Genomic DNA, 12,949 nt, shown 5'->3' with positions numbered 1-12,949 from the left:
TCATTTTTAATTTCGGGTTGTCACCAAGGGGCTACCAAGGATAAGAATCAGGGTGAGTAGTTCTGGAGAAATATCTGATACATGTCATTCTCTCTACAGACCACCCACAATGATATTTTCCTGTTTGTTCAAATTGACCCATAAATTAAGCTACAGCCTCAGCTCTTAAGAGTGAGCAACCATACTAACTCCCAGGCACATCTGATGTGCTGAATAAATGTTTACTCCATTTCATAACCCAAATAGTCAGAACCAGATAGGAGAAGCTCGTGATTTGTTGTCTGTCCCACCAAGCGATGTTTTGAGGGAAATATCTTCACCAGGGTTCTTTCTTCAGACACTCCTGACATAAGGTATGACCAAAGGAAAGAACTGTCCCTGAACCTTATATAACCCACGATTTGTCACCTGTAGACAATCATATAATGCAGTCATTGTTAGTGTTACTGTCTACCAATTCCAAATCACATAAAATAATGGAGAAACATTGAGTTCTCAACCAGTATTAAAACACGGGATTAAATTGAATTAGATTGTATGGTTACCAATGGAGTTTTAACTACTTAAGATAATAAGCATTTAAACGTCCACCTATACACAGAACACAGTGCTAGGTGCCAAAAGTTTAAAGCAACTATTGAACTTGCCCTCAAAGAGCTTACATTCCAGTAAGGAGTAGAGATATCAGAGGAGACACAATATGTCATGAGGTACATTCACGTAGTAAAACAAAACACTATGTAAACCAAGAAGCAGGCATAATGGGTAGAATGATGTTGGACCTGGAGTCAGGAAGACTGAATTCAAATCGTACCTCAGAATTCTAAATCTATGATTCTATCCTTACTGAGAAGGAAGGGGGAATGTTAAAAGTGGTACTATATGTGCAAATGTTTACTTTTAAAACTTTAATTAAACAAACTATTTTTTGCTATTTCTGACATCTTAAAACCAGATTTTCTTTATGCCATTACTCAGACTGAGTCAAAACCTAAAAGGGAAAAAAAATTCCCTTTTACAATGATACAGAGCAATGAAAATGTTAATGTCTAAAATATTTTTTTAAATATAAGTATGACTTAAAACATCTTAGGAGAGACTGAATTAAAAATACCTAATTGTTTACATAGACCAATTCAGATAATATCAAGTTACTGATGAATGAAGCTGGTTGTAGTACTTCATTTGACCCTTAGAAGAATAAAATAAATGAGAGGGTCATGGAAAAAAATAAATTCTGCTGGAGAAGCATTCTTCCAGGCTCTTTTGAATGAGATAAGAACAAAGCCCAGAGCAAAGAAACAGAAATTTTCTCTCCTTCTAAAAAGGGTTTGAAAACACTGAGGTCTAACATATTAACTCAAAGATTTATTACTAACAATAAGTGATATTTTGATTTACAAAATCTTCTGGGAACCCAAATTTGCAAACAGATCCCTATAGTTAATACACTTTGCTACATTATTTAAAGTAATTATTAGAGATCAAAGGAATCTCATTTGTGGACATATACAACAGACTATTATCTGTCTTCTACTGAAGGCGCTATGCATGTTTATGCAAAGAATTCCAACTATTCTTCATTAAAGCCATTATAGTTTTCAAAGACACTTTTTTGTTTTTGTGATAAAGATTCCCATTTTAATCCCATGGGGAGATTTTTAACTCTATGAAAAACCATTATGGTTTGTCCAATGGATTTAAACATATTTAAAAATTTAATATCTTGAGTAGCTGTTTTTACCATACATGAGCTGAACAGGTCCAGCTAGTTAAGGTAGAGTGGTATTCCAACTCTTTTTTATTTTACATCTTCTAAAAAAAAATTAGTTCTAGAATGTCATCTGTAGTTCCGACTCTGTCTTCCCCTTTGATTCCATTTCTGTTCTTTTTTTCAACCTCAAAGGATTATCAAGTTTCTGTGGTTTGATTATGTGGTCAGAGAACAGAAGTTTAAATCCCAGCTCTGTCACTACCTGTGACCTTTGGCAAGTCACTTCATCTATATGTGGTTTGATCTGTAACATAATGAGGTTTTAACTAGATTACCTGAGCTCCAGTCTGGGTCTCAATTCTATGCTTCATGCCACTCTCCATTGCTACTCTACATGGTCTATATCTTTGGGAGAAAAGTAAGATAAAGACATGAGATCTTGATGGTCTTTGATATGGTTCCTGTCCTGGTAGAGCTGATATTCTAGTAGGGAATTATACCACAAATATAACTATATTAAGATTAAATGTGATTCATCTCACCAGTCAGATTGGCTAAGATGACAAAACAGGAAAATGACAAATGCTGGAGAGGATGTGGGCAAATTGGAACACTAATGCATTGCTGGTGGAGTTGTGAACTGATCCAGCCTTTCTGGAGAGCAATCTGGAACTATGCCCAAAGGGCTATAAATACTTTCATATCCTTTGATCCAGCAATACCACTCCTAGGGTTATATCCCAAAGAGATCATAGAAATGAGAGAAAGACCCATATGTACAAAAATGTTTATAGCAACTCTTTTTGTGGTAGCAAAGAATTGGAAATTAAGGGGGTGCCCATCAATTGGGGAATGGCTGAATAAGTTGTGGTATATGCATGTTATGGAATACTATTGTGCTATAAGAAACGAGGAGCAGACGGTCTTCATATTTACCTGGAGAGGCTTAAAAGAACTGATGCTGAGTGAGAAGAGTAGAACCAGGAGAAATTTGTACACAATTACAGACACAACGTATGTGTGATGACCAACTTTGATAGACCAACTCTTCTCAGCAATGCCGTGATATAAATCAATCCCAAAAGACGCATGATGGAGAGAAATATGTGCATCCAGAGAAAGAACTAAGTTTATATCCAGGTGGAAGCAAAATACCTGATTTTTTTTCTTCTTTTATTTGGTTTTATGTCCTCTTTACCATTTTTCATTCCAGCTGGTACAATCCATCCTTATAACCTGACTAATGTATAATGTGAAAGTATTTACAGATCCTATACTTGACTGTAAGCCGCCATGGAGGGGTGGGAGGGAGGGGGACAAAATGTGAAACTCAAGGAATTGTGGAATTGAATCCTGTAAACTAAAAGGAAACAAACAAATTAATAAAAAAAAATTTTTTAAAGATTATATGTGATAACTGCATTAAGAAGACACAGCAAGGGGCAGCTAGGTGGTGCAGTGAATAGAGCACCAGCCCTGGAGTCAGGAGGACCTGAGTTCAAATCCAGCCTTAGATACTTAACAATTACTAGCCTTGTGACCTTGGGCAAGTCACTTAACCCCAATTGCCCTGTCTTCCCCCTTTCAAAAGCAAAAAAAAAAAAAAAGAAGAAGAAGACAGCATTATGTGAGGTACAGTAGGGAAGAGGGAAGCTAGGACTGCATCACCTGCATCCTTATCATCATCATTATCATCATCATCATCACCATCATTACCATTGAGATAATGCTTTAAAGTTTGCAAAGCTCTTTATAAAGATCTCATTTAATATACCCAACCATGAAAGGTAGGTCCTACTATTACCCCATTTTATAGATGAAAAAAAACAAAGCAGACAGAGGTTAAATGACTTGCACAGAACACAGCTAATAGAAGTCCAAGGTCAGATTTGAACTCAGGTCTTCCTGAATCCAGATCCACCACTCTATCCACTGCATTTAGCACAAGGAGTATTGGGGAAGGTTTCATGTAGGCAGTAGACTCTGAGTTGGATTTTAAAAATTAGATGGAATTTAACAGATGAGGAAACCTAAGGAATGATATGAACAAAGATAAAGATGTAGGAAAATATGTAACATAGAGTGGGCTATTTGACGATTGTTATAGTAGCAAAATTAGAGCTAGGAGGTACTTAGGGGTTATTTTAGTCCAGGTGTCAAACCTGTGGACCAACTCTCTAATACATCCGAAACCAGATAAAAATGTAATTGGGAAATGTTTAACAAAATAAAAATACAATATGGATAATGTTAACTTGTGGTTTTCTAAGTGAATAGGCAAGATCCTTGGGTTTGACACTACTAATTGAGTCCAACTCCTTATATTACAGATGAAGTAACTGAAGCAAAGGATTCTTTGCCAAAGATTAGGTGGCTTGTCCAAGATCACAACGGCAAAAAATAACAGAATCAGATTTTGAACCCAAGTTTTTTTAACCCAACACTTTTTAACAAATGGTTCTTCTAAGAATCTCAAGATACATGATCTTTATTGTTCTTCAAAAATAGTTATGTGGAAAAAACAAGATATTTGAAATTGCTATTATTTTCATATATTAAGTGACTGGCAATGGTATTGGAATATAAAAATAAGACAAAGTAACCCGTTTTCCTTCAAAAGTAATAGAAAGAACAGAGACATGAGGTAGATATCTCTTGCTTTACTTACCTGTCTTAGGTCCAGAGTGATTGTCACCCAGTGGTATTCTCTCCCATTTTGAATGCTTGGACTCTGCCACCAATTATTAGTACCATCTATGGCATTTGAGATGGGGTGACGTTCTGTTTAAAAAAATAAAGCATGTATGTAATTATAAAATTCTTCACATAAGTTCCTCTAATAAGAATTTATTTTAATGGCAGTCTATTGTGAACCACATAATGCTGGTAGAAATTAACATTAGAGAAAGTGAAGACAATAATTAAGACTGCCAAATAAAAACTCATTGGTAATTCAACAAACATCAGAAGACACACACTTGGGGTGGCTAGGTGGTACAGTGAAGAGAAGCCCTGGAGTCAGGAGGACCTGAGTTCAAATCCAGCCTCAGACATTTAACACTTACTAGCTGTGTGACCTTGGGCAAGTCACTTAACCCCATTGCCCTGACTTCCCCTCTCTGAAAAGAAAGAAAAAAAGGAAGAAAAAAAAGCTTGCCTTTTGGACTAGCACTATTACGGTCACAGATTCTACACTGCGCATTTTTGACTGGTCGTCCGGGTACATGCTCCACCAGTTTGCAGAACATCTCTGGACCCTTCTCACCACAGGTGGCGTTGGTGCTGATGTGAGCATTGCTGGCAAGATTCAGGATGGCAGGAAATAAGCCTGAAAGTCAAGAGATAACTATGATAAAACATCTGAAATCAACTGCACAGGATGTCCCTTTTCTCTTTGTGGGTCAGTCAAAATACATTTTACCTGTTTCAAATGACCCAAAGGGTGCCTTCACCTTTAAAACCCAAACACGGCAATCATAACCAAGTCTCCGTCCTGGGTTCTTCATGTTCTCCCTAATATTGGTCTTTTTCATCAAGAACTACTGATATTCCCTCTCTCTCTCTCTCTCTGTCTCTCTCTCTCTGTCTCTCTCTCTGTCTCTGTCTCTGTCTCTCTCTCTCTGCCTCTCTGTCTCTGTCTCTCTCTCTCTCTCTCTGTCTCTCTCTGTCTCTGTCTCTCTCTCTGTCTCTCTCTCTCTGTCTCTCTCTCTCTCTCTGTCTCTGTCTCTCTCTCTCTGTCTCTGTCTCTGTCTCTCTCTCTGTCTCTCTTCTCTAAACATAGGTTTGTTGAATGGAACTAGATTTATAGTAAAAAAAAATTCAGAATGTAACAATAAGAATGCAAAATATTCTTAAACTCAATATTAAGCATTCGTTTGTCATAGTTACCTTGTTATAATTTATTTTTATCATTAATCAGTTGTGATTAATATATCTCCAGCTATCTGGAAAACAAGGTTCAACTTTCTCTACTGTTTTGGGAATAGTAACTCCTGTGGCCTTTAGAATTTCTTAGTAAAAAGATGGTATATAGAAGATTCCATTCAGATCTAAAAACAATTGAGCATGTGATGAAGAGATTTTCTATCTGGATATGGTTGAGAGGTAGTTTTAATTTAATTGCTTAGTTTTTCTTTTCTTGGGAATCAATTTCTGCAAAAGATCTAGGAAAGAATGGATAGTATTTTATTTCACGGAGAAGAAACTTTAGGGAAGGGAAAAAGAGGTAACATTTAAATCATACCAATTCCTTTAAATATTTTGAATCAAACAAAATTTACAATATTAAAACAATAAATTCAATAACTTACGAGGAACTAATATTCTTGAGTTTTTAAAAATATTTATATTGCCATATAATTAAATAATATTACTATTCATTATTCATTTAGCATTTTCAACCTCACAAAATCATTACTTGAAAAATTTTCCATTAAACTGGCTAAGATTCTGCCATAACATATAATATAATGTAATATAACATTATATATATATATATATATATATATATGCATGTATCCAGTTCATATACTTAGGAAATGCAACTTAAGCAGTTATTCATTCAACAAACACTTATTTACTCTGGGGAAACTCCTTTTTAAAAAATCTTTTATTCATTTTAAACTTAAAAAACAAGAAAGGAAAAAAAAACATTTCCATGTACACAGCAAAACAGAGAGGACTCAATATAAAACCATGAATTTCCATTACAGACTATATAATAAATACTACACATTGTTTTCAGTGTTTCCTTTAAGTTTTTCTTTGTTCTCTGCTTTGCACTTTTTTTCCTCCCTCTCTCCCCACCCCACCCTAGAGAAGGCTACAAAAATTCCTTTAAAAAATTTTTTAAAAAATACTTTGTCTCAAAAGTGCTTTCCTCATATTCTAAGGCAAGTTGGGCAAGTTTTATTATCTTGGCTTTACAGATAAGGAAACACTGGCTTTCCCAAGATCACACAGGAATGAAGAAGCAGAGACAGGATGGAACTCAGGTTCTTGAATGACAAAATCCAGTGCTCTCTTTATTTTAATGTTTATTATAATGTTACCACATTATTATCTGTTCCACCCAAAATATTTGTTAAGTGCATGAGTTATGAAATACCCAGCACAGCAAATGCTTTTTAAACATTAGCTGATTTGAATTCTATTTGTTGAATGCATGGGATTGTACTCAGAAATTTTGATTAGCTTTTATATTTGAAATACTAATTAAAGTTCTATTCTAGAGCATCATAAACTCTGATTGTCAAATTTCACTGGACCTTAGTTAAAATCCTGACCCTGTCACATATTTATTGCCTGAACAAGTCACAAACTCTCCAGGACTCAGTTTCCTCACTTGTAAAATCAGGCTAAGGTCCTTTCCAGCTCTATGATCGTATGAAAGCATGTGAATAATGGTCCAGGATGTGAAAGCACAGAATGAGCTAAAGTTGTTGAGGAAGGCTGAACTAAGGCCTGGCATGTACACAGGTGCTTTTAATTTGGAGCCAGGAATACCTGTTTTCACATCTTCCCCATATCCCCCAAAATTTAGTAGCTGTGTGAACATGGTCAAGATGTCTCTGAAACTCAGAAAACCAGAAGCCATACATGGGTTGTAATCTATATTTATGAAAAGAGTTTCCATACCAACTAAATCATGGGTCCCCAATCATGGCCCAACTGCGGGATTTTAACTTAGTTCAACAACTCATGAATTTTCACATCAAATTTCTTTAAAAAGACAATTATTTTTCTTTTTAAAATGGAGAAAGGGAGGGGCGGCCAGGTAGCACAGCAAGTAAGAGCACCGACTCCAGTGTTGAGAAAACCTGGAGATCGAATCCCGGGCTCAGACACTTAGCACCCACCCAGAAACACCTGGCCATGTAACCTTGAGCAAGTTACTTAACCCCAATTGCTTAGGGGCGGCCAGGTGGCTCAGCAAGTAAGAGCACCCGCTCCAGTGTCGGGATGACCTGGATCAAATCCGGGCTCAGATACTAAGCACCACACCCAGAAACACCTGGCTGTGTAACCTTGAGCAAGTCCCCGAATGCTTAAAAATAAAAAAAATCCATAAAATGGAGAAAGGGTAATAATTTAGTAAATGTGACTTTGAGAAGAGTCAGGCAAGTCATTGAAAGTTTTAATAACAGTGCCCTAAAACTTGACCATTTTTAATGTTATTCCTCACCATATTCTTAAGGTTACCAATTTTTATGAAGATTCTTGGCCTGTGACCTTTCCAATGACAAAAGCATGGCCTCAGTGATTATTATTATTCAGTTTGTCAGTGAGATATAGATAACCTATTAATCTGTACCAACCTGAAACCTGACAACTTTCTGATAATATTGTTTTATAAAAACAAGAAGACTACCTAGAGTGTTTACAGTTTTGAAATTTAACTAACGTAGATTTCTATAAAATGTTTACATTTGCAGCCTAACCAACTATGTGTTACATATGAGACCATTTAAGTTTGGGATGATAATAATAACAGTTAATTTACAGAGCACTTGAAGATTTGCAAAGTGCTTTACAAATGTTATTTCATTTAATCCTTACAATAATCTTGGGTGGTAAATGCCCTTATATCCATTTTACAGATAAGGAAATCAAGGCAGAGGTTAAGCGCCTTGCCCTGGGTCACATAGCTATTAAAGATCTGAGGATGGGTTTCTCTTATCCATTAATTAAAAGATTCCTATTGAATCCTCCTTCCCGGAACTGTTTTGAATCTAAGATTTAGCTCTTAGTGCCACTTTAAAAGTTTTAAGGACAACATTTTCCAACAATTTAAAATGCACTTTATTTTGAGTACTGAACCATGAACTTTCAAATATGTATTTTAGGGATGAGGCTGCAAGGGGTATGAAATCAGGGATGAAAATGACTGTGGTATTCAGTAGTTACAAGGCTAAGCCCTTGAGGCAGAAGAAAAACCTAGCAATTTGAATAATTGTGTTCACTCTGAATTACTGTGTCAACAAAAAAGTACTTTACTGATTAACTTGCAAATGTTCCAGATTTCTTTGTTCTGCCACTCTAAAGAACTGTCATCTCAAAAGATTGTTGGCAGGCTAGAAATATCCACTCCCACTGTGGCCAGGTAGACAGTTCCAGAATTCTGAGGGAGTTTGAAAGGCTTACTTACAGGTGTTGCCTATTAATTTCCAAATTTCTTCATGGATCCCTCACAAAATGGGGATCATACATTTGTTGTTATTGAGTGGTGTTCAACCGTTTGTAACCCCATTATGGGATTTTCTTGGCAAAGATACTAGAGTGGTTTGCCATTTCTTTCTCCAGTGGATTAAGGCAAATAGAGTTTAAGGGACTTGCCCAGGGTCACTAGGCTATTAAGTGTCTGAGGTCGAATTTAAACTCAGCTCTTCCAGGTCCAGCACTCTATTTACTGAACCATACATTTACTCCTTACTAAAGGAAGTAGTTTTGTTCATTATAATAATCTATGTCTCAGACTTCTCTTAGGACCTGAAGATCACAGAATCTTTCATTTTACAGATGAAGAAACAGAAACTCCCAGAGGTTGAGTGATTTACCCTAAGTCACTGTCCACAGTAACACATGACAGAAGCTAGATTTAAAGCTGGTCCTCTGACACCAAACCCACTGTTCTTTCCTCTCCTGGATGACCTCAATACAATTTTCATAATATGTTAAAAATGCTTAAAGACGTTTTAAATAAATTCAGAAAACAGATTCAAGAAACATTTACAGCGTTCCTACTATGTGCTGGTACTAAGATCAGGGAGCAGACCTTAACCTTTCTTTGTGGTATGGATGCCTTTAACCGTCTGGTGAGCCATGTGGAATCCCTCTCAGGAGAATCTTTATGAATGCTTCAAGTAAAATACATAAGATTACAAAAGAAACTAACTATTGAAATATTATATGTTCAAATATAGATGTTATATAGTTTTTTTTCTTCTTTTTAAGTTCATGGACTTCAGAAACCACTGCGTGGGGGATACAAAAATAAACAAAAAATGGAAGAAGAAGAAAAAGTGCTTTGACGGTGAAAGAGCTTATGTTTTCCTGGAGGATACAACTTGTATACACATTGATACATTCAGGCTAACTTGAAGAGGGAGAGGGGAATCAGGAAAGGCTTCTTGTAGGAAAAGGACCTTAGGCTGACCTTGAAGGAAGCTAGAATTCTAAGGCAAAAGTGAAAAAAAGCACATATTTCCAAAATAAGGAGGAACCTAACTTGGGCGAAGGTACAGAGTTTGGGGAACAGCAACTAAGTTGTAATTTGAATTGAATCTCTAACCTTACAAAAGTTTCCAGGAAGTTTTTTTCCTAATAAAATTGAATCCTCGGATTAAGTGATAATTGAAAAACATTTTTAAATAACTCATTCCTCTATCATATGCAATATATTTTTCAGAAAATGTCATCCATCCTTCTTTGTGTCTGGCCAGTCCTTGAGGTGACTGTCACATTCAGGAGATGAAGAAGAGGAGATGGAAAAGGAGGGCAGAATAATTGTAAAAGGGGGGGGCGGGGCTAACTCTGTGTGTTGCATAGTCATTTCAAGGAGTATTAAAATATTTCAATAGAAGGCAACTGCCTATGAGAACCACGTAGGAGGAAAGGAAAAAAACAAAGTGGAGGAGGAGGGGCAGGAGGAAAGAGACCCTACCAAGGACAAAAGTTTGAATTTTCAAGCAAAAATCAAAGGGCAGAGGGAGATAAGGGAATCAGTTGCACAGGCATAACTACATTATTAGAATAAAATGCATTTTTTTCCTCATGCAGTTGTTCATTGAACACATGAGATATTTAGAATGCATGTCAGAATTCCTTAGTCATCTGCCGCCTTCTAATCTGTGACTTACTCCCCTGCTCAAGAACTACCATGGGATAGTTTCTTTATCATAGCGTTTAACCTTGGTAGAATGGCAAGTCGCCAGGGTTACCAACCTGATCAAGCATGAAATAAATTCTTTCTCATTCAGCAATATTTTTTTTTACACCCTAAGTAGGTCAGCATTCTCAGATTCACTTTTAGTACCCTATTAACTCTGCTTCTGGAAGTATTTTTAACATCATCTGAACAAATTAGCTCTAAGCAGATGATAAACAATAATACTCTATGTTGCTGCTAAGTTTGAGCTAAAAGGCATTAAAAAACACATCTAGTGAACACTTCTTGAGAGATTTTTTTCATCAAAAATAAAGATTTCTTTTATACTTATAAATATGCAATATATTGACTGAACCATACTAACTATAAATTATAATTTCCTTTATTAGCAACCATTGCATCACAATTGTCAGGGAAATCTAGTAAATTTCTAATCTCAGGCATTTTTGCTTATGAGAGAAAAGCTGCTTTGGAAGTCTTTTTTTTTTTTCTTTTCCAAGCAACGTTTTTTCAAGGTCTTGCTTTTGAAATGTTATACTTGCCTAAAATATGAAATCAGTATGAAAATTTCTAGTTTGTTTCACTTTGGCCACATGTATTTTCCTTCTTGGCATAATGAACGTAAGGGGTAACATAAGGAATCTCTGGAACAGCCAACTGACGTGTCAAAAGTTGTTTTGTAAAAATACAGAATCTTCCTCTTCTACTTATTTTCTGAACTAAGATGCAGCCTCTCAGGCATACTTGAAAGCAAAGAATAGTGCTCAGGAGGTCCTGGGACTTAATAACATTGCAGATAAATACTGTTCCAGGAATATAGATTAAAAGAATAGATTAAGAAAAAATAAGTTAATGCTTATTTATTCATTGTCCCTGCTTTAAGAATATGATAGGAAAAAGGGATGATAGGAAAAAGGGAAGACATGACTAATGTTCAATGCTTTGAGAGAAAATTTTCCAGGAATAATGGAACACACCAATTCTATGATGTAAACATATCTTTAAAAATTAAAATGCACTTCTTTGACTTGAATAATACCTTATTGCATATGGTACTATAAGATTTGCAAATGACAATGTAATTTTGTCCACAATCTCCACCCCACAAGTATTACAAGTTATTATCTCAATATTACAAATGAGAAAATTTAGGCTTAGAGAAACTGAATGATTCGTCCACCATCACACAGATCATATGTCAGAAAGGGGGTCCAAAGTCCCTCTTGACTCTTCTCCACTGCCTTAAACTGGATCAACTTCAGAAACTACTAGTTGTTTTTGCTTAACTATTTTGCTTTGTTACAAAGAAAGTTCACTGAGGGAGAGGGAAATCATATCCAGAAATGACTGTTGTAAATAAAAAAGCAACATGTTCAGTAGTATGCCCTTCCGATATCATGCCTGTTTTGTTTTGTGCCCACTGTACACTGGCCATAGATATTTACTCTAGGATTACTGAAAGGTGTCCTAGGATACAAGAAGGAAGAGTGATGGTAGTAGTGGTGGTAGCAGTGATAGTAGGGGTAGTGGTAGTAATAGTAGTAACTTTTTGCATCCCCAGTACACAGCAAAAGTGTCTGGTAGGCACTTAATAAATTGTATTTTGATAGAGAGTAATAATAATATTAATAACATTTAAACAGCACTTTAATGTTAATAAAGTATGTCACAAATATCTCATTATAATAATAATAGCCAGTTATTACCATTATAGGAAGACTTTTTCCCAAGTAAGTATCAAACTTTATCTTGTGAAACCCTCTAGTTTTCTCTTTTGTGATGTCAATTCATAATCTGGCATATATGTTTATCCAACCTCTTCCCAGAGGAGTACTCAAAAGTTTACATCCCACTCTCTAAGAAAGCAAATAATAGATAAATGCAATTCACAGTCATAATTAATAAAGCACCTACTATGACTGCTAAATCCTGGGGATACAAAGGAAAGCAAAATTCAATCCTTGCTCTCGAAAGAGGTCCCAGTCCTCCACACGAGGGGAAGAAAACATGCAAACCACATACAAATGCCCTACATACTGGATAGATTGAAAATAATCAACAAAGGGAAGGCACTACGATTAAGGGAGATCAGGAAAGGTTTCCCACAGAAGGTGACATTTTTAGCTGCAACTTGAAAGAAGCCAGGAAGTGGCTGAAATACCATTTGGAGTGGACCAAATGATGGCTGAGGTCCCCTGTGATGTGATGCTCTCCTAGTGTTTTGAGTTCTCAGAATGAAGTAAGAAAATAGAAATAAAGTGGCATTATTCTACCCTACACATATACTTTACAACTGAAGTTCATCTTCCTTGACTCTCTCCACTCCCCCCTTTCCAATTCTTCCTGTC

At 36.0% G+C, this 12,949-nt stretch overlaps 1 protein-coding gene across 1 annotated transcript in view; it reads right to left on the bottom strand.

The window, feature by feature from the left end:
* The window catches only part of LAMA1 (laminin subunit alpha 1), a 200,534-nt gene that overhangs the window by 156,249 nt on the left and 31,336 nt on the right, over window positions 1-12,949 (bottom strand). The window contains exons 2-3 of the mRNA XM_069099665.1: window positions 4,872-5,042; window positions 4,383-4,495 (exon numbers count right to left, since the gene is read on the bottom strand). Coding sequence (XP_068955766.1) covers window positions 4,383-4,495; window positions 4,872-5,042 — 284 coding nt within the window. The remainder of the gene's footprint in view (window positions 1-4,382; window positions 4,496-4,871; window positions 5,043-12,949) is intronic.

The sequence above is a fragment of the Petaurus breviceps genome, unplaced genomic scaffold (genome assembly GCF_028583685.1).
Source record: "Petaurus breviceps papuanus isolate PSGF00001 unplaced genomic scaffold, PetGlider_PUasm1.0 38, whole genome shotgun sequence".
Lineage (NCBI taxonomy): Eukaryota > Metazoa > Chordata > Mammalia > Diprotodontia > Petauridae > Petaurus > Petaurus breviceps.
The sequence above is the reverse complement of the archived record's forward strand: the minus strand, read 5'-3'. Positions and strand labels throughout refer to the sequence as shown.